This window comes from Chionomys nivalis, chromosome 2 (assembly GCF_950005125.1).
Source record: "Chionomys nivalis chromosome 2, mChiNiv1.1, whole genome shotgun sequence".
NCBI classification, from domain to species: domain Eukaryota; kingdom Metazoa; phylum Chordata; class Mammalia; order Rodentia; family Cricetidae; genus Chionomys; species Chionomys nivalis.
This window is the reverse complement of record NC_080087.1, coordinates 94,254,488-94,277,680: the sequence shown is the minus strand read 5'-3', so window position 1 is coordinate 94,277,680 and position 23,193 is coordinate 94,254,488. Positions and strand designations below refer to the sequence as shown.

At 43.2% G+C, this 23,193-nt stretch overlaps 1 protein-coding gene across 1 annotated transcript in view; it reads right to left on the bottom strand.

Annotated features, from left to right (window-relative positions):
- Nucleotides 1-21,998, bottom strand: part of Fbxl17 (F-box and leucine rich repeat protein 17) — a 465,950-nt gene extending 443,952 nt beyond the window's left edge. Inside the window, exons 1-3 of the mRNA XM_057758272.1 lie at nucleotides 20,617-21,998; nucleotides 10,136-10,258; nucleotides 655-912 (exon numbers count right to left, since the gene is read on the bottom strand). Of these exons, the coding sequence (XP_057614255.1) occupies nucleotides 655-912; nucleotides 10,136-10,258; nucleotides 20,617-21,672 (1,437 nt within the window). The 5' untranslated portion in view covers nucleotides 21,673-21,998. The remainder of the gene's footprint in view (nucleotides 1-654; nucleotides 913-10,135; nucleotides 10,259-20,616) is intronic.
- Between the last annotated feature and the right edge of the window lie 1,195 nt (nucleotides 21,999-23,193).

Genomic DNA, 23,193 nt, shown 5'->3' with positions numbered 1-23,193 from the left:
GTTTAAGGGCACCAACTGCTCTTCCAGAGGTCCTGAGTTCAATTCTCAGCATCCACATGGTGGCTCATAACCATCTATAATGAGATCTGGTGCTCTCTTCTGGCCTGCAGGCATACATGCAGTCAGAACACTACATAATAAATAAACCTTTAAAAAAGTGTAATATTGAGCTGATTTAATTCCAATTATTAAGTCAAATACATGCAATTACCATTTTTTTCTTATTTTATGCTCTTCAATGTGAACTTCCATTTATGCTTTAAAAAACTGGTATTTTAAACCATGTTTAAAATATGCCATCTGATAACATAAAAGGGAAATTAAAAGTTAACTTTTAAAAACTTATTCTGCCCAATTCAAATACTGTAACTTAAAGCAAAATCTGGTATAGATCAACTTAAAAAATAAATACATAAAAAGAAAAGAAAAATTAAAATTTAAAAAGGAGTTAATAAAATGGTTGGTCGCAGATATTAGGCACTTGGTGTAAAACACCACAAAATTAAAACATCTGACCATCACCACCTGCCTAAGCAAACAGTCATCACTGCACAGAAAAGATGGCTCATCATTTGTAATGCAGCAACCATTCAAACTGTTGCTGCGAAAGGTCTAATTAGTGTGTGAAAGCACTGAATACATGCCATTAGTTACCTGCTTGAGTCCTTCATCAGTAAGTTTGTCCTGGTTGCCTACGTGAACTTTCTGCAGTAAAGGACAGTGAGAGGCAACTGCAATAATGGAGGTGTCGGAAAGCTGTTTACACCTGTAGGCTGTATACCTAAGAAGTCCAGGACACTTAAATGCTAAGACACACACGCCAGTGTCAGACATACTGCGACAATCAGAAATGTTGATTTCAATTATATTCTGACTTCTCGATGCAATTTTTTCCAATAATTCATCAGTAACCTAAGGGGGAAAAAAGAATAAATTAGACTTTGCTCAAAGGGGAAAATTACTTCGTATAATTTCTATCAATAAGTAATAATTGTATTATAGTATGGAAAACACAATGAAAAGAAAAATTTTCTTCTAAAGTATATCAGGAACTGTGGTATAATAAACCATATATATTTTATATACGCATACATACACACTTTTTCTTTGTTCCCAGTTTCCAGTACAATTTCCTAAAACCTTTGGAAGTTTTTGAGTGTCAGAGTGTAGCACAAATAATAAAAACCCAGAGACAGATATTGGGGTTCAACCTGAAGATTAGAGAAGCAAAGCAGTCAGTCACTGGCTATTACTGCTACCTCAGTCCAAAATGGCGACCGTGCCTCCAGGAATTCTCAGACTGAGACTCAGCATGAGACCTGTCTACGTCAGTCTTATATTCCTCTTTAGTGCTAGTATTTAAGGCGTGCACCACCACCACCTGGCCTCTCTGGTTAACTAGTGTGGCTGCTGGGATTAAAGGTGTGTGCCAGCACTGCCTGGACTGTATGGCTGACTAGTCTGGCTGCTTTGCACTGACCTTCAGGCAAGCTTTATTTATTAAAACATAAGTAATCTCGCTCCCTCTCGAGTCTGAAGAGCAGTCAGGGTTCCCTGCCCTGTGGGAAGTCCAAGGTCCTCCCCCCTCCATCCAGGTCCAGGAAGGTGAGCATCCAAACAGGCTAGGCTCCCACAAAGCCAGTTCATGCAGTAGGATCGAAACCTAGTGCCATTGTCCTTGGCTTCTCATCAGCCTTCATTGTCCGCCATGTTCAGAGTCAGGTTTTATCCCATGCTTATTCAGTCCCAGTACAGCTGGCCCTGGTGAGCTCCCAATAGATCAGTTCCACTGTCACAGTGGGTGGGTGCACCCCTCACGGGCCTGACTTCCTTGCTCATGTTCTCCCTCCTTCTGCTCCTCATTTGGACCTTGGGAGCTCAGTCCAGTGCTCCAATATGGGGAATGGAGTGGGGGGAGAGGGAGAAGAGTGGGGAGAGGGAGAGATGAGTGGGGGGAGGAGGAGAAGAGAGGGGGAGGGGGAGAGGAGTGTGAGGAGGGGGAGGGAAATGGGAGGCGGGGAGGAGGCGGAAATTTTTAACAAAACAAAAATAAATAAATAATAAAAACAAGTCCATTTCTTTTACATTTTCAAAAAAACAAAAAAAAAAAAAACTAAGTAATCTACCACTATTTCAGAGTCACGTTACTCAGAAGAAGCGTCTGAGCCTTCCTGAACAGAGTAAAGAGGTAAATGAGACTGGGGCTCCTTACAGCTTTGGGATGAAGTGTGGTCACTATACAGACTACACAGGTAGCACTAGAGACGAAGTTCAGTGGAAGAATGCTTACCTGGCATGCAAGAGTCCTGGGTTCAAACTCCAGTAAGGAAAACAAACACTAAAGAGCTGATCAGAGAGTAGATCTGTCATCCCTCTAACCCCCTAAAGAGATTAGACAAGTTTGCTGGAGATTAGGTTATAAAAACTCTTCAGCAAAAGTTAATCATCAATACTGAAGGGCTAAAGACTGGAATATCCCTATCTTGACTTGTAACTTTTCCATGTGGATGTTTCTGATTGTATCCTTAATTATAAATCAGAAAACAGAAGTAGAATCATGTCCTGTGCTCACTGGAGAGTTGCAATTACTTACCAAGCCCAAGGTGATAGCTGGGGCACCAGAGCTTTCACTGTTTGCTAGAGAATGACTGCCTCCTAGGATCTGCAAGTGACATACGAGGGCAGGCAGGGTTACAGGGCCTTAACCTATAGGGTCTGTGGCTGTTGTATGGAATAAACTCCATGGATCTGGTCCTAGATGTGCTACCAGAACACAAGGAGAATGTGCATTTTACTTTTCATTAGACCCCTAAAAATCAATCATTTGGGGGCCCATTTTCAACCTTCAAGCTCACCAAGAACTACAGAAAAATCCACATGAGATTTAAAATGTTTGAAAACTAAGCAATTATTACATATAAATCAGTATGATACACAAATTGGTTTCTGGTTTAGTTTGGTGTGTTTTTATTTTGCGGGGAGGGTGTCATGGTTGTGTTTTCTGGTGCGAGGAAAACTGACCATGGGGCCTTGCACATAGCAGGCAAGCACTCTACAACTGAGCCATATTTCTAGCCCCATGAACTGAGTATTTATACTTGGTATCCAATGACAGCACAGTTTGCAAACTGCAAGTTTTACTGCTACCAGAATACCACCTTGCAGGTAATAAATTCATAGCTGAGAAAATGCATTACTGTGTAGCAAAACATCAAAGGCTATAGGATTGTCCTTTTAAAAAAAAATCTTTACTCATAAGATTCAATACTAAATACAAATAAAACATAATTCATCTGGCAAAAAACTCACATGGCCACCTAATTTAAAATAATAATAAAATGTCAACCATACATGTTCCCAGCCCAATCACCATATTTAAAGAGAAATCAGAGTTATGTTATTCAAGTTCTTTTGACAAAAATAAGGAAAAGAGAAATGCAGATAAAGCTTAAAATGCAGAAAGAGAAAACTAACTTCTGAGTGTGCTGGGAGTGAAAGCTCTGAACAGGGCCACCTCTGGGGGTGTCTGCTGAGTGTGCTGGGAGTGAGAGCCATGAACAGGGCCACCTCTGGGGGTGTCTGCTGAGTGTGCTGGGAGTGAGAGCCCTGAACAGGGCCACCTCTGGGGGTGTCTGCTGAGAGGAGCTTGGCAGCTGATTGGTGTGAGCCTAGAGGAAAGAGCTGAGTTAGGAGGGGGTCAGGGGTCACCTCCTACTTGCCTGACCTCCATTTGCACCATTCCTGCTACACAGATAGTTCAGGAACCCAAGCAAGTAGGCAACTAGCTCTGTAGCCGTCTTAGCCTCTTATCAATGAGGAGACAAGACAGAAAGGCTTACGTATGAATGATCTGGAACTTGCTCAATCTATTAAAGTGTGGTTCATACACAAACTGCCAGTGGTGTGTCAGCACTTGCTTAGACCACCTCACGAAAGCTTACTATATGTGCATCCTAGCAGCATAAGGCATGGTGGGGTTAGTCGGACTCTAATAATTAGCAAAGCAAAGGTTACAAATCTGCTTCTTTTTTAACAAAACCTCTGTCATCAACAAATTCCCAATGCACCAATGATAAATATCATGCAGAATTTAGAGCAGTTTAGGATTCCAATAAAAATAATAGCTTTATTGTATGTTTTCATATATTTCTAATGCAAAATACCAACTATCATTTAAAGAATGAAGCCAAAAAGTCTAATAAACTGTCTGCAATCAGCACTATAAATTTCATCTCTCTTCATAATCTATGACACCATGTAAGTATACTGGAACAATTAAACAATTAGGAAATTTGAAAACTGCCAAAAGGAAAGTTGTCTGTTTTCAAAAAGATTATTTTAGCCCAATTTACTGCTATTTATCCATAAACAGGAAATAACAGCATCTCCTACTGAAGTTGAAGAGAGAGCCATGAATTCTTAGGTCTAAGCCTGTGGAGGCCATGGCACAGGACAGATGCCTGTGTACCAACATTCGCTACTATCAAACTATTAGGATGCAACCTCCCTAAAGGAAAAGTTCAGTTCCTGGTTTTGAAATGATGATGATAAAGAGAGATACAAAAAAAGACTACAACACAGAGAAGAGTCACAGCTACCAGTCTACATTAGAAATTATCTTTTCCAGCGGATCCAGACCAGGGACATTTACGGAAGCAGGACTGGGCCAGAGACCTAGGCTGGAACAAGCCTGAAGCAGCGACCTAGCCCAGGGCCTGAGACCACAAGCTCCACAGAGCAGGAATGGATCCACACCAAGGACGTTTGTGGAGGCAGATCTGAGCCAACCTGGCCCAAAGCAGACCTGAGACAGTTAACTGCACAGAAACAGGTACAGAGGAGCAACTGCTGAGCTAGTGGGCCAGAGCCAGAGCCCATTGCAGGTTCGGGTGTGAATCTGTGACCTTCGAGGGAGTAGACATGAGCCAGTACCCCTGCATCGGTCTGGACCTCCAAGGGAATAGGCAGGAATCAGAAACCTTTGCGGGTCCAGGCCTGAGCCAAGTCCTCTGCGGGTCCAGGAGCACCCAAGTCTGGGACCTCCAAGGGAGACGATAGGAGCCAGAGACCTTTGCAGGACCAACCCCAAGCCAGGGACCTCCGCAGGAACAGATCCAGACCAGGGACATTTACAAAAAAGGTCTGAGCCAGCAACCTAGACCAGAAAAGGCCTGAGACAGCAAATTCCACAGGAGTGGAGCAAAGCCCAGGAGCACTGAGCAACATCCAGGAACACGGAGTGACCAATGGGATAACTAGAATCCTGACACTGACTGTTCCACGAGGAACAACCATCTGAGCCTTGGATCCACTGGTACCTAGAAGATGAATCACCAGAGGCACAGAGAGCCCCAACCACACCAATTAGAGGAAAAGATGAGTAGACAAGGTAAGAACACATGCAACACCACAATGAGCAACACAACACCCGTAAAAACCTAGAGATCCTTCAACAGCAAACATCAAACAACCAAATAAAGGAAAACTCCAACCCAAGTTGGCTACATCACCAAAAACACAGACAACTGATGATCTCACAGCAGCAAACCCCAAAGGGGAAAAAACACAAATTAATATCGCCATCAACAAAATCTAAATTAACAGGAGATAGCAATCACTGGTCATTAATATCCCTTAATATAAATGGACTCAACTCACCTATAAAAAGACACAGGCTAACAGATTGGATACGAAAACAGAATCCATCCTTCTGCTGCATACAAAAGATACACCTCAATTTCTGTTGAAGGAGCCACTTGTTTGTCTTGGCTACCCAGCTAGCTTAGCCCGAAATAACCACATAGAAACTGTTTTAATTAAATCACTTCTTGGCCCAATAGCTCTAGCTTTCTATTGGCTAAATCTTACATTTTAATTTAACCAATTTCTATTAATCTGTGTGGCAGTGGCTTACTGGCAAGATTCTAACCAGCGTCTGTCTCAGGTAGAGGATCCATGGTGTCTCTCCAACTCTGCTTTCTTCCTCCCAGAATTCAGTTCTGTTTTCCCTGCCTACCTAAGTTCTGCCCTATCAACAGGCCAGGGCAGTTTCTTTATTCATTAACCAATGAAAGCTACACATAAACAGAAGGAACTCCCACACAAAACCTCAAAGACAGACACTGCCTAAGAGGAAAGGGTTGGGAAAAAAATTTCCAATCAAATGGACCTATGAAACAAGATGGTATAGTTATCCTAATATCTAACAAAATAGACTTCAAACTAAAATCAATCAAAAGAGACAAAGAAGGGCATTTCATATTAGTCATAGGAAAAATCCATCAAGAGGAAATTTCAATACTGAATATCTATTCCCCAATTACAAGACCACCCTCATATGTAAAAGAAACACTTCTAAAGCTTAAATCATACATTAAACCACACACACTAACAGTGGGAGACTTCAACACTCCCCTCTCACCACTGGACAGGTCAGTCAGACAAAAAAAAAATGAACATAGAAATAAGAGAACTAACAGATGCTATGACTCAAATGGACTTATCTATAGAATATTCTATCCAAACACAAAAAAAATACTTTCTTCTCAGCATGTCATGGACCTTTCTCAAAAATTGACCATATACTGGGTAACAAAACAAACCTCAACAGATACAAAAAAAGAAAAAAAATATGATATAACCCCATGTATCTTATCAGATCACCATGGCTTAAAACTAGAATTCAACAACAATACTAATTCCAAAAAATCCCACCAACACATGGAAATTAAACAATGATTATCTGAATCATCAATGACTCAAGGAAGAAATAAAATGAAATGAAAATGACCCCACAACATACCTAAATTTATGGGACACACTGAAAGCAGTGTTAAGAGGAAAGTTCATAGCCTTAAATGTCTACATAAAGAAGCTGGAAAAATCCCACACTAGTGAATTAACAGAACAATTGAAAACTTTAGAACAAAAAGAAGCAAACTCACATAAGAGAACTAGACTGCAGGAAATAATCAAATTGAGAGCTGAAATCAAAAAAATAGAAACAAAGAAAACAATACAAAGAATCAATGTGACGAGTTGGTTCTTCAAGAAAATCAACAAAATAAACAAACCTTTATCCAAACTAAACAAAAGCAGAGAGATAATATCCAAATTAACAAAATCAGAAATGAAAAGGGGGCTATAACAACAGATACAGAGGAAATCCAGGGAATCATCAGGTCATATTTGAAAACCTGTACTCCATAAAATTGGAAAACTTAAAAGGAATGGATAACTTTCTGGATAAATATCACTTACCAAAATTAAATCAAGACCAGATAAGCAAATTAAATAGACCTATAACTGCTGAAGAAATAGAAACAATCATCAAAAGTCTCCCCACCAAAAAAAGCCCAGGACCAGATGGTTTCAGCTCAGAATTCTACAAGATTTTCAAAGAATACCAATACTCCACAAATTGTTCCACACAATAGAAACAGAAGGAACATTGCCAAACTCTTTTTATGAGGCTACAATTACCCTGATACCCAAACCACATAAAGACATTACTAAGAAAGAGAATTACAGACCAATCTCACTCATGAACGTTGATGCAAAAATACTTTTAAAAAAATACTGGCAAAAAGAATCCAAGAACACATCAGAACCATCATCCACCATGATTAAGTCGGCTTCATCACAGAGATGCAGGGATGGTTCAACATACGAAAATCTGTCAACGTAAACCACCATATAAACAAACTTAAAAATAAAAACCACATGATCATCTCATTAGATGCCGAAAAAGCTTTCAACAAAATACAACATCCCTTCATGATAAAGTCTTGGAGAGAGCAGGGATACAAGGAACATACACAAACATAATTAGGGCAATATACAGCAAGCCAACTGCCAACATCAAACTAAATGGAGAGAAACTCCTAGCGATTTCACTAAAATCAGAAACAAAGCAAGGTTGTTCACTCTTTGCACATCTATTCAATATAGTTCTTGAGGTCCTAGCTACAGCAATAAGGCAACAAAAGGAGATCAAGAAGACACAAACAGGAAAAGAAAAAGTCAAATTCTCACTATTTGCTGATGATGTGATAGTTTACATAAGCGATCCAAAAAATTCTACCAAGGAACTTCTACAACTCATAAACACTTTCAGTAATGTAGCAGGATACAAGATTAACACACACACACACAAAAAAAAAAAAAAATCAGTAGCCCTCCTGTGCACAGATGATAAATGGGCTGAGAAAGAAATCAGAGAAACATCACCCTTAACAATAGCCACAAATAGCATAAAATATCTCAGAGTAATTCTAACCAAACAAGTAGGAAGACTTGTATGGCAAGAACTTTAAATCTTTGAAGAAAGAAATTTAAAGAAGACACAAAAAAGTGCAAAGATCTCCCATGCTCTTAGGTAGGTAGAATTTAACATAGTAAAAATGACAATCTTACCAAAAACAATCTACAGATTCAATGCAATTCCCATCAAAATCCCAGCAAAATTCTTCACAGACTTTAAAAGAACAGTACTCAACTTCATATGGAAAAGCAAAAAACCCAGGATAGCCAAAACAATCCTGTACAATAAAAGAATTTCTGGAGGCATCACAATCCCTGACTTCAAACTCTACTACAGAGCTACAGTACTGAAAATAGCCTGATATCGAAGACCCAGATTTTTGACAAGCAAAAAATATCAAATAAAAAATGAAAGCACATTTAACAAATGGTACTGGCATAACTGGATATCAACGTGTAGAAGAATGAAAACAGACCCACATCTATCACCATGCACAAAACTCAAGTCCAAATGGATCAAAGACCTCAACATAAAGCCAACCACATTGAACCTCATAGAAGAGAAAGTGGAAAGTACACTTGAATGCATTGGCACAGGAGACCACTTCCTAAATACAACACCAGCAGCACAGACATTGAGCGAAATAATTAGTAAATGAGACCTCCTGAAACTGAAAAGCTTCTGTAAAGCAAAGGACACGGTCAACAAGACAAAACGACAGCCTACAGAATGGGAAAAGATCTTCACCAGTCCCACATCATTGAGAGGTCTGATCTTTAAAATACACAAAGACCTCAAGAAATTGGTCATCAAAAGAACAAATAATCCAATAAAAAAAAAAATGGAGTACAGACCTAAACAGAGAACTCTCAACAGAGGAATCTAAAATGGCTGAAAGACACTTAAGGAAATGCTCAACATCCTTAGTCATCAGAGAAATGCCAATTAAAACATCCCTTAAAACTGTAAGAATGGCCAAGATCAAAAACACTGATGACAACTTATGCTGGAAAGGTTATGGGGTAAAGGGAACACTCCTTCCTGCATTGCTGGTGGAAGTACAAGCTGGTACAGCCCCTTTGGATATCAGTGTGGCAATTTATCAGAAAATTAGGAAACAACCTTCCTCAAGACCCAGCAAAACCACTTTTAGGTATATACCCAAAGGATGCTCAACCGTGCCACAAGGACATGTGCTCAACTATGTTCATAGCATCATTGTTTGTCATAGCCAGAACCTGGAAACAACCTAAATGCCCCTCAACCAAACAATGAATAGGGGAAAATGTGGAGTATTTACACAACAAAGTACTACACAGCAGAAAAAAATCATGACATCTTGAAATTTGCAGGCAAATGAATAGATCTAGAAAACATCATTTTGAGTGAGGTAATCCAGTCCCAGAAAGACAATTATCATATGTACTCACTCATAAGTGGTTTTTAAAACATAAAGCAAAGAAAACCAGCCCACAAACCACAATCCCAAAGAACCTAGACAATAACGAGGACCCTAAGAGAGACATACATGGATCTAATCTACATGGGAAGTAGAAAAAGAAAAGATCTCCTGAGTAAACTGGGAGCATGGGACCTTGATAGAGGGTTGAAGGGGAGGGAAGAGCCAGGGAGGAGAGCAGAGAAAAATTTAGAGCTCAAAAAAAATTAATAAAAAAAAAGAAATTATCTTTTCCACCGTGAAATGTAGTTTTCAATTAAACTTATATATACACTGTGTGTGTAAAACATTAAATTTTTGAAAAATTGTTTAAAAGCATACCATTGTAGATTACAGTCTTTTGAAAAGAGAATAAAGATGTTTATTCAACTGAGTAGAGCAAATAAGGGTTTTAATAGAATTCATCTCCATACCTGCTGACGACTGCTAAGATCCAGCTGCTTCCAGAACTGGAAATCCAAACAAAGGTCACGCCAGTACTTGCAGACCAATGATGCAGAAAGGCAACGTTCATCCAGGGACAAATTGGAAAATATCTGTGAATTACAAAAGGAACCATGCATGTGCTTAATATTTTCCAAGGCATAGCAATATAACAAACTTATAGGCTGAAGGACAATATTGAAAATATATTGAATACAAGTGAGCACCATCGAAGTCAGTCAGAGACTATCCTACAGAGCAAAAAGTGTGATGACAGAGGGGCCAAGAACAGGAACTGGCACTATCTTTTAGGTAAGGAGAGAAAAGAAAACAGAATGATACTAATGTCTGTATTTTTCTCTTTCCTTATAGTAAAACATATTACAAGGACAAGCCAACAACAAATGAAAAACTGCCTAGGCTAATGGAAGAGGAGAGACTAGGGAGTAAAGACATAGAGAGTCCTCTGAAGCTTTTGCCTGACCTTGGGAGCATAAGAACTTTTAGACACAACTTAAGAAAACTCAGAAGTAAACCATATGACAGGTAGTGTACCTTATGATACCTCCTAGACACTCATAATCCCTGCCTAATGCTGAGAGATACAAATCTAATGCTGGACATCCCACAAAACATCTGCTTGAGACTTCAAAGGTTCAAGGTCATGAAAAAAACAAGGAAAGATGAGAAACTGTTATATTCCAGAAAAGATCAAACAGAAACAGGTTCTAGTGCAAACACTGAACTGGATCCTGGACAAAAAAACAGGAAAGAACATTATCTAAGAAAGTGATCGAATCAAAATAAAGATTAATTTGTAATTATGAGTAATATACCAATGCTGGTACCACAGTTTTGGCAAAAGTACTTGCGGAATGTAAATCAATAAAGTTAAGGGAGACAAACTGAGTGCAGAGAGGAGGGAACCTCTGCTGTACTGTCTTTGTACTTTTTCTATAAATCTAAAATCATTCCATAGAATACACAGTGTATATCTTAAATAGCGCAATAAAAATAAAACTACTCCAAGGTGCAGACCTACTTTAAAAGAACTTAAAACTCCTATCAGGAAAGGAGTGCTGGAGCCAGGATTAGGGTTCAGGCAGGTCTTTGAAGATGTTGGAGACACGTCAACAAATAATGGTATGTAGGAGATACTGAGTTGGACCAATTATCAGAAACACTTCAAAGCCAATTGATAACAATGGAAACCAAGCAGATGCTAGACGATATAAAGGAAATTAGTTTTTACTTTTCTATATTATAATTATATTGATATTTTATTGTCTTTTTTATTCTGGTGCTTATGAGAAATTCAATCGAAAATTATGTTTTTATAGTCAATGAAAATTTTTTGAAAAGTTAAAACAAGATAAGCATAATATTGCTGAATTCTGGGTGAACAATATCCAAAGGGTTTGATTTACTATTCTATAGTGACATTTCATTTGTATTTTAATAAATAAAGCTTGCGTGAAGATCAGAGAGTAAAGGAGCCCCACTGGTCTGTCTTACAGACCAGGCAGTGATGACACACACCTTTAATCCCAGGAGCCACACTAGTTTGCCACAGACACCTGGCAGTAGTGGTACACACCTCTAATCTCAGCCCTAGAGAAGTATAAGATGGGAGAAAACAGCTCTCAGGCTCAGTCTCATTCTAAGATTCCTAGAGGCAGAATCACTATTTTTGAACTGAGGTTGAGGTAAGAGCCAGTGGCTGGTAGCTTTGCTTTTCTGGTCTTCAGTTTGAACCCCAATATCTGTGTCTGAGTTTTTATTAATCATTTTTCACTATTCTCTACTTTGGCTCATATGTAAAAATGTTCACAAAAGTAAAAGTTTAAAACAGACTTTTAACACAAGTCCTTACCTTTAGGCTTGAATCACGGCTTTACCATTTATTATGGATGTAGCCTTGGGTAAACTGCTTAACCTCTTGAACATCATTCTTAAAATGGGAATAATATAGCATTTATCTAGTAGGGTAATTACGAGAATTAGAAAGCAAGGACAGTTTCCACACTGTTGTCTGAAATAAGGTAATAAGTATATAAACCGTTTCTGCCATAGCTTTGTCCTAATAACTTACCCCTGAACAACCAAGGGCTGTAGTCTCCAAGCTACACTACACATCTAAAAACACCTCGAGCCTGGGGGAAACCACTGTCGTGGCTGTCACAAGCATTGTGCGTTCCACAAAGGGTGTAATGGAAAGCACGGAATATGCAGAAGTATCTAATGAATGTGGCTCCAACACCAGCAAAGAAGCAGTAAGCTAAGCTCCTGCCTGAGCTACTTAAAACTATGAATTCCTTCTAATCTGCTTTCTCTGTATGCCATGTTTTCTGTATTGGCTTTCATTTCCTTCAACTCACGATGTTTCCAGTATTCTTGTGATGTCTTCTTGAGGAATGGTTGGTTATACAGAGGTATGAGATTGTTAGTAAAACCTACTGACAGCAGCTGAGAGCAACTACCTCAAGACTAAAAATTAAAAATGATAGAATGCAGAGGAAGCAAAACTAGGAAGGGGCTGAGTTTTCTACTTGTTTGGTTGGTCTCTGAACCTTTTACTCTTCTGCATGGGAATGAGTGGCACCTGTGTAGACCTGCACAGTAGACAACAGGGAGAAGGCTGTCCTCTTTCCAGCCAGAGGACCCAGAAACCCGGCCTGCCACAGAGTGCTCGCTTTTCTTTCTCTTCTCCTTCATCCCTACTGCTCAATCCCAAGAGCTGCCTCTGTGGCCAAGCTGCAACATGACAGCCATGCAGAATCTTAATACTCCAAAAGGAGCTGTTTCTAGCCAAAGAACCAGAAGAGAGAACTCTCTTACCTAAGAGTTCTGTGGAGCCACAAAACTAAATTCATCATGAACGCAATCTCAAGCACACAAAACTATACAACAAGCCAGATCTACAGCTCCGGCAGAAACTCCATCTTCCAATCCACAAAAGTAAGTTTCACTGGCACACAACCCTGCACACACACTGGCACACACACTTAGTAAGACTGTGTAACAATAAAATTTTATGAAACTTGGCAGTAGATTTGCCTTGCCCCCGACTGTGTTTATGAAACCCATGTTATAGCACACATTCACTTAACGCTATGAATTCCTCCTACTCTACATTAGATGTATCCAATAATGTTTTCTGCACTGATTTTCATATCCTTCAATTCACAATATTTCCAATACTCCTGTGATGTCTTCCTTGATGAATGGTTATTCAGAGGCACAAGACTGTTAGCAAAAAATGATAGAAAAGTTCAATCCAAAAGTCTATTCCCTCACAAAACCTGACAAAACTGTCAACAATTCTATTAAAGTTTAGTAAACTAGTAAGCGGTTCATTTTAAGCAAGGAAAAAAGGCAGCAAAGTTTCAGCATGAAGGCATCTCTGGCAGATGACTACTGAATGACTAACCTAATCAGAAGCTTCAGGTGCTATACACAACATGGAGCCGTGAGCTCAAGAACTACTTTGGAATAGTCAATAAGAAAATTGGCAAGCACAAGCAGCAACAGTATATACTAAAGGGGAGGAACTCTACGTCTCAGAACTGCCACATTAGAATACTCACACTGCCAACTTTAAATATAGCACACAATCAAATATAAGCAACGTGATAAAATACATCTGTATAAGTGAGACATCGAACAAGAAAAAAAGAGAATCACTGGAAACTGCACACAAAGAAGCATAAGACAAACACAACAAGTCAACAACTAACATGTACCCAAAGACCTAGGGGGAACCATGAACAAAGAGCTAACAGAGAGCTTGGGATGGGCCTCAGTGGTAAAACACACGCCTACTGTATGTGAAGCCCAGAGTTCAAGACTCAGCACAGTAAAAACAGAAAAAGAATCAAAGTTAACAAACCCAGAGATGTCCCATCAGAGAATACTAATAAAAAGTAGAAATTACAGAAACAGAAGGAGATCCTGAAACCAAATTACATCATAACTGAAAGGAATATTTCATCATGAAGATCAACAGGTAACAGCAGAGAGAGCTTCAGGCAAAGCAGCCCCTGCATGACCACTTCTTCACCAGGACTTATTAGCTTAAAATTCACTTGGGATAACTCGAAATGTTACAAACAAAACTGCCTTCAAAGAGGCCAGAAATGAAAATTTAACCATCTTGAGACTACTGCTTGCTTGCTTTGCAGAGTCTGTGACACCTGTCGCCTATTGATGACATAGGATCTTTGAGTTCTAGTAATCAAATGACTTCAAAAATACTAGCTTGAAAATGAATTTTTAAAAAACCATCTTAAATTATTCTATAAATTTGGGAATAACAAAGCACTTCCTAACTCAGTTATGATATCAAAAACAAACCAAAAACAGAATTTTTCTTTCTGGAAAAATGTATAGACTAAAGTCCGTCATGAATGTTGGTGAAAAAAAACTTTTTTAAAAATTAATGAACTATGTGACTGGAGAGGTGGTTCAACAGTGAGAACATGGTGCTCTTTCAGTGGAGTCAGGTTTATCTGCCAACACCTACATGGCAACTCACAACCACCTATACATAACTCCAGCCCCTGCAGGGCCTCTGAGTGTGCCAGACATGCATGTGATACAGACTTAGATGCAGACAAAATACCCATACACATAAAATAAATAAATCTGATTCTAAGAAACCAGATCCAGCAACACTGTAAAAAAGATCGCATAGACGGATAAAAGACTTTTTCTAAGAAAGGATGGGCCAACATCTGAAAAAAAAATCTATATAACATACCAGACCAATAAGATCAAAGCCTAAATAAAAATAACTGTCCCAACTCATGCAAGAAAAGGCACTTACCAAAATAACACTGTTTCTCGATTAAGACAGTCTACAATCTAGAAATAAGAGTGCTTTTTCAATTTGAAAAATGAGCTCCGCATGGCCCCACCAAGCTGATGTTACACCTGAACTGTGAGATTTCTCCCAGAGGTCAGGAACAAAACAAGGATGTACATTACCACTTCTATGTAATACTCCGCTGGAGTTTCTGGCCAGGCCAAATGAAGCAAGGAAAAGAAATAAAACTATCTGTTCCAGAAGGGAATAAAACATTCAGTGGCTGGAGACATGGACCAGCACCTGCTGTTCCTCCAGGGGACCACGGTTCAGCTCCCAGCTCCATTGGACCTAACACCCTTTTCTGACCTCCACAGGTGCCTGCACATACACATGTTACACACAGAGAGACAAATAAATAAAACAGAAAATTTTTAAAAAGTTATCTAAGTCGGGCGGTGATGACACACGCCTTTAATCCCAGCACTTAGGAGCAGAGGCAGGTGGATCTCTGTGAGTTCGAGGCCAGCCTGATCTACAAAGTGAGTTCTAGAACAGCCAGAGTTGTTAAACAGAAAAACTCTGTCTCAGGGAAAAAAAAAAAAAAAAAAAAAAAAAAAGTACCTAATCACAGATGTCATGGTGTTAAACAAAATAAATCAAAGAGAAAATAAAAGCAAAATTTGGGCTAATAATCACATATTTTTGATACTAGTATTGGAAAGAAAGAATTAAACAGTTTGTATCTACAATACATCAAAGAGAGTAAGATTCATACCTTTTCTTTCATTATTGATATTTCCCAATATCAATGTGCCAATATTCTTCTCGAAGCATATGAACATTTCTTTTCCTTCTTTCATTCACATTGTTTTATTTTACTCACTGTAAACCATTTATAATGGTCTTTTTGAGGTCTTTGTAAGGTCTATTTGGAGCCACTTAGAGTCAGTTTCTCCTGCTTTCTTTTCCCTCAGTCTGACTCACATTCTTTATATTCTTCACATATCTCAAAACTGTTCAAAACTAAGTATTTCAGGTAAGATGGTAGCAATAATAGAATTATACTTTTTGACCTTTTATTTCTAACTTGCCTGTTCCTTATCTCTGGTCTCTATGGTACAGGAGTCTGAGTGGTTAGTGTCCTCGTGTCCTTTAGCTTGGCTTTCTGGGAAATCAGTGTCTCAACAGCTGTTTCAGTATCTTGGAAAGTTTGCTGAAAACTCTCTAGCCTGCTCCTCAATCTGCTTATGGGTAAAAAGGCTCAACCAATGTGGTCTTTTGTTTTTTGAGATATGGTCTTAATCATGTTGGCCTCCAATCTGATTCTCTGACCTCTGCCCCGCAAGTGCTAGAATTACTAGGATAACTAGCTTAGCCAATTTCTCCAGCTACCTTGATCATTCCTTCCTGCCAGTCCTTCATACATTCATAGTTTTACAGTAAGCCAGGATGTGTGGAAAGATTATGTCCGCACGGTTCTCTCACTCCCACGGTCTACTTCTTCCATTTTCAGCTCCTTTCCCACTCCTCCGAGTGGCACTACATCTTCAGGCCAGCATTATGTGAGCTTCCCTTGGATTGCATTTTGTTTTTTCCTACCAAGTTCTCTGCCTTTAGTTGACAAGTCCCAGACTGAGTTAGCCCTCTGGGTAGGTCACACGAGGAGCACCACCCTACATGTTACAGAATTCCACTATTCCTCTGACTCTTTAACAGAGTTCCCTGAGAATAAATGCACCCCAGTATCTTTCCTTTATTTAATTCTAAACCTCCAACAATTGGGGCAATGTTGTTCTTTTTTGGAAAGGACACACTGCACTTAGCATGTCCCTCTAGCAACTAAGTTATATGGATATTTTTAAGCTCATCCCCTCACTTTATAGATGAGAAAATAAAGACTCAAGGAGACTAAGTCATCTGTATAACGTTGTAAAGGGCTGGATGTTTCGTTTTTCACATTTCATTTATGGGGGGGGTAGATAGGCACAAGAGTGTACGTGCACAAATGTGTGTGCGTGTAGGTCAGAGGACAACCTGCAGGAGTCCTTTCCTTCTATCACGTGGGTCCCAAAAACTGAACTCAGGTCGTAGAGCTAGCACTTACTCAGTGCTTTTACTGGCTGAGCCACCTCAGTGGCCCTGACTCTACGGTTTCAAAGGACTAATTTGCTCTTTGCATGCTCACAGGTGCCAAGCAGCACCTGACTGGTACTTCTCCAGTTTTGTCTCTTGTAAATGACACTTTTGATACACACACCATTGACTAAATACATGTGGATTTAGGTTAGTTTTGCTTAACAATGTGAAAAGGAATTAATAGGCAGATGATAAAAATAAAGGAGGATACCTGGGGGGGGTTGAGCAACTTCTTTAGAGTCTACTATGCTAATGTGGGGTGCTTCTTAATCACCCTTTCTCCCCCATCTTTTCTGCAACCTGAAACTCAAGGCTCAACAAAGACTAGAAGGCCCTCTGGCAGCGTATAAAACACAACTGTCAGAATTCTTCAGGCTACTGCACCTTCTGGTAGGCTGATAACTTAAGACCACCTAGCACACTTCAGAAAGGAAATATGATAAACCTGGCTTCCTAAAACCCTCCAGCTTTCCACCAGAGAAATGTCTGCCATGAAACTGCCTTGACCACAAAAGCAGCCCGCTGGTAATAACTCTACTGAACTAAACGTCCCCTCCACTGACACGAGAGTGAAGGGACTGCAGAGAAGGTCTTCTAGTGGTGGAGAGGCTAGGTCTCCTGCTTCCATTTCGGAAAGGAACAGGCTTGCTAACAGAGCAAGGTAACAATCTAGACCTAAAGCAAACAGTACCTCTCATATTGAGCGTGTATTTCAAGGTAGCCATTCATGCAAAGAGAAAACATGTCAGGAAAATTGCTGCACAGTGGTTACAGCATACAAAGAGCAAGCTGTGACTTCAGTATGCAGAAGGGTTTGAAGTTGCAAAGGCAACGAGTAGCAAAATCCAAGGCTAGTTTGATTCAAAACAATCCAGAAACCAAAGCTCTAAGAAAACTGCTATTCCCAAGGGTGACCTTAGAAGAGCCAGGCTCTGCTTTGCACATGTCTTATAAAGATCACAATACAGCCCCACGCTGTAATAAATCGGCCTCAGACTCAATGGCTTACAAGGTGTCTGCAATAAGCAAACAACTCCCCTATTCAGGAATGCCTTCCATAAACTCCGTGAGAGAGAATTCAAGTTCTCATAACAGTATGTTCAAAATCTGTCTACAGCGGAAAACACACTAGGCTGCAGCTCAGGGTCTGCCATTCGCTGAAATGTCCTTGGATGAGACATTTCTCCTATGTTTCTGTATTTATTAAGGGGTGGGAGTGAACAGAGGGTCTCAACAATCACTTCTTGTTCCTGACTTACCAAATTACGATTTCCAGGAATGCTTACTATTTCAAGAAAGAAGTTCCATTTTTTAGAGCACCAATTGTTACCAAAGGCTTCTAAATTGCCAAGCACATACTCTTTAACCCGGAATCCCACTTCCTTGAAACCTAGCCTCGAAATTATTTCAAGGGGTGTATAGACAACATCTGCACACATTGTTCTAGTAGAAAAAATAAAGCCGGAAATGTATCTCTCAATAGAAGGCAATATGATAACTATGGGAGACTAAGCGGTAGTTTAAAATGAAGGAAACTAAATGATTCAGAGAAAAAAAACTTCCAAATCCACTAGCCACAAAAATTACAGCACACGGGCATGGGGGAGGGGTCGTGTACACAGCTCTTTCTGCAATAAAGGGAACATCCTAGACAGCACAGTCCAAAAGAGGAGGCACTAAGGACATGTGACTATAGATTTCTGAAATCTAACTCTCATAATTGAAAAAGTGAATTTTAAGTTTTACTTAACCATTGCAAATGTCAATGGATGGTATGGATCTAGAAAAATAACCTCAGGTGTTACCAGTGGTCATTCTACCTCCGGGAGACAAGATGAAATGGCGGGATAGAGCTGAAGCAAAGCAAGCTCTGTCTTAGTTGGCAATGCTGGAGCACTTCAAAAAAAGGCACAGTCAGCACTAAAATAGATAAATAAGAGAGTTAGCCTCGTTGATGTGGAGCCTGTTATCCCAGCACTGAAATGCCTGAGGCAAGAGGAGCAACAGTCTGGAGGCCAGCCTGAGCTACACAGTGAGACCCTGTCACAATAAACCGAAAAAGACAAGAAATAAGTAATTTATTATCTTTTCTTCGTGATATAAGAGCCCAGGTAAAATGAGAAAAATACCCAGTTTGTTTCGGTTTGCATCTACACCTGTCAAAAGCAGCAATGAGAGAAACTTCTACTAAATGTTTGTTGATCGTTTATTTATCCATGGCAGCCAGTGATGTAAGGACTCGGGGAAGTTCCCTCTGCCCTAAAGTGCATCCCCTGAACACCCACACACAGTAATTACTCCTCTAACCTGCATAATGATTAAAGCATTACACTTGACATAGGGAATGGTAAACTTGCCCACTCTTTTGCTGTCTTGTTCACAAGAACATCGAAGTCCCAGGGAAACTGATCCAAACACAGAAGTATGAATGTGCAGAAAGTCTAATCAAATAAGGGACACTGATGTGACAGTAACAACTGAAAGTCACAGCAGTCACCTCAGCAACAACAAGAGCAGCCCAATTCTCATGAAGGTTATTTCTGGCTAGTCTCATTTAAATAGCATCCACACTGAAAGAGGCGTGCTGCTAACAAAGACAGAAAGCAAGGGGGGAAAGAAGAACTTAATACAAATTCTATCACCAAGTTTGTCCTTAGCACTGACAAAACTGGAACTTTTTACTTGGTGATTTAAAGTGGCACAAAGTTCCCAGCAGGCACTTCTACTCTTCACTCACCCAACGCTCAAGGAAGGACTTCTGATTTGTGGTAACCCTTGTTTGTATAGGAAGGTAAAGATATGGGAAGGAGAAACAGCATAAACAACAGGATGGTTGGGCTTGTTTCAAATCAAGCTAGCCAAAACTCCCTAGTTCACGACCCAGATGTGTCCTTCAGTTTACGGGTGTGACCTTGAAGGAATCAGGCAACCACTTCAAGTCCAACTAGACTGTTAGCTTCACAAGAGAAAAAAACCAAACTCCTGTACAGGCAAACCAATGTACGCCATCTGCTCCAAACCACTGAAACGTCAGTTTCTTTTTCTTATAGTACGTTATTAACAGGACTTATCTCACAGTATCAACCTGAGAAATCCATGCACAAAGCTCGCAGACAGTGACTGGTCACGGTAAATGCCTCCCAAGTTATTGCCACTTAGGAGCAGCTATCAAATTGCAAACTTTTAAACACCAGGATGTAAAGTCGAGACCCACTACATACAAACTGCTCAAGAATGCACGTATGTTCCACAGAAATTTAGTAGTTTCTCTACCGAGGGTTGCTAATGCAATCCACGAACCACGAGTTGTAGATAACAGACCTAAGCTACTACAAGGCATTCAGCAGACTCCAAGTTTCTCTACTTCAAAACTGGGCTGAAAGCTCAGGCCCCACAGGCTTTCCAGTCTCCCCTTCCGGCGTCCCCCGGCTGTCAGGGAACCCCCCCTCCTTTGCACACAGGGGGAGGAGAGAGCGAGCTAGGCGGGGGGGACAAGCGAGCATCCCTGCGCCACTCGCCCAGACCCACCTTAAGCAGGATGGACGGCGGCAGTTGGTTGATGTCTGGGATTTCGGGGGGCGGCTCCCTGTGACAGTCGCAGGGGTTTCCGTGGGGCTCCTGACAGTCCGCGTCGCCACTTTCTGGCTGCTGTTGCTGCTGCTGCTGCTGCTGGGTGGACGAGGGGGCGGTGCCCCCAGCACGGACGGCGTCCCCGGCGGCCTCGATGGGGGCACACTCGGAGGCGGGAGAGGCGGGCGCGGGGCAGAGCGGCAGCGGCGGCGGCGGCGGCGGCGGAGGCTGCTCCGGGGCCTGGCAGCAGCCGGCATCGGGCGGCCGTGGCGGCGAGGCCCCTCCCCCCGCCGGCCCTCCCCCGCCACCGCCCCCACCGCCGCAGCCCCCGCCGCCGCCGCCGCCACCGCAGCGGGGCTGCTTGCAAGGGGTGCAGGCGGGGACCCCGGTCCCCTTCCGCTTGCAAACCATCTCGAGGACCGTAGGGGACTCGGCCTGCGGCGGCGGCGACAGCGGCCCCCGGAAGAGCTGCACGGCGGCCGACGGTCCCAGGAAGCGCACCGGCCCGACGCTGGCCAGGAAAAGGCCCGGGCCCTGCTGCTCCCAGGCGGCGGCGGCCAGCCCCAACTCCTTGCAGCAGGACGCGGGCGAAGAGGAGGCGGCGGCGGCGGCAGCGGCAGCGGCGGCCGAGGACAGCAGGAAGCGGCGGGCGGCGGCGGCACAGTCCTCGGCGGCCAGGGCCGCGTAGCGCCGTGCCAGGTGCTGCGAGGAGGCGGCGGCGGCAGTGGCGGCGTAGGCCCCGTCCCGCGGCGGCGGCGGCGGCGGCGAGAGCGGCAGCTCCTCCTCTAGGCCGGCGGGGGCGGGCGCGCCGGGGCTGTGCACGATGAAGCAGAGCATGCAGGGCCCGCGGAAAAAGCAGTCCCGGCTCCGGGGCGCCGCGGGCTGCGGGGTCGCCTTCGCCGGAGTCCGGCGGGGCAGTCTGAGGAGAGGGCGCCGGCGGCGACACCAGCTGCAGCAGCGAGGCTTCTTCTGGCTCGGGCGGTTACGCGGCTCCTTCGAGAGAAGGTGGCCCATATAGAAGGCCCCCGAGGAGGGCGAGCGGGACGGGGCGGGAAGGAGGCCCGAGGGGCGGGCTCCGGCGGCGGCGGCGGGGCAGGCCGCTGGCTTGGCCGGGCCTCTTGCCCGCCGCGGGGTCGCCCGCGCTGCGCACCCGGCACACGCGACGGCGACGGGGGCGGGGAAGAAGGGAGGGAGGGCGTCAGCTGCGGGCCGCCGGGATTGCCCGACGCGGGCTACATGCTTGGCCCCGGGGAGCCGGGAGAACGATGGGCGCGAGCTGTGGGGACGCGAGGGAGGGAGCGGGTCTGCCGGCTGGGCCGGCCGGTTCAGTCAGTCAGGCAGCGCAGTGCCGCGGCGGGGGCGACGCCGGCCCGCCTCGGACCATTTTAACTGCGGCTCGGCCGGCGGCGCGCGCGCCCGCGACACGACTCGCTGCCGCAGGAGCGCGCGCCTTCCCCCCCCACCCCCAGCTCCGGGAGGGGGGCGGAGCCGGCCGCGGGGGCGCGCGGGGGCTCACCCGGGGCGGGCGCAGCGGGGGAGGAGCGGGCCCTCGCGGCCGCGCGCGCGGTGACGGGGACGCGCGCCGCTCCACGCGCCTAGGGTGCTCTGAGGCCTCGGGGTGCACGCCCCTCTCCAGAGGCGGGCGGAGACGCTTCCGAGCCAGCTGTGTGACATCCGTTTCCCCAGCAGCACTGACGTCCGGAGGTGTAAGTTCAAGATCTTCCATTGGTCGGGCACGGCTTGGCTCTTCCCCCTCACTTCCCACCCCACCTTCAGCCCTGACTCGAAAACTGAGGCCAATTGGGAACCCGAGTGCCAGTTCTCCCGGAAAGGCGATGGAGAGCCCTGAGAGAGTGACACATGCTCCGCCATTGGGTGATGGGCAGGACCCGTTAGTTGGATAGTTGTGCGACACCACCGGTTCTACTCATTTGTCTAGGTACCTGTTGCGCACTGGTGCCATTGCACCCCGAGGCAACATGAAGGCATGGATCAGGTTACCTATACAGGCTGGAAGGTATTTTCTCGAACACAAATAGTAATCCAGCATTGCAGACTTCGAGCTCAATGTACTGTTGACACATTGGAAATCCAGTCTGGCCAGTATAAAGAGGTTAGTGCAGTGCCCGTATGACAGACGTTAGTGACCAAGGTGGGAAAGTAAGCTCGCGGCTGACCCTTTAGAAATCTTAATTACACTGATGCTGGACAGATACGGTCGTAACAGGTTCGCTGGTATGGAGTGGTTAGTTTTCACAAGGAGGAAGTAGGGAAGACTGTCTTAGTCTCTCCTGCGATAAGGATACCATACACTGGTGAAATTGTAAACAATAGTTTATCTGACTCCTGGTTCTGGGGGCTTTGAAAAGTGTGATAACATCGCACAGTGAAAGCTAAGTGGCAGGACAAGAGACAATCCGTCGTTTGTATGAGGATCCTGCTAGTCTCGTGGCAATCCGTTCAGAGGGCAGAACTCCAATGTCCTCATCACCTCTTAAAAGAGCCGCCTCTTAGTTTGTTGCATCAAACTGTTGC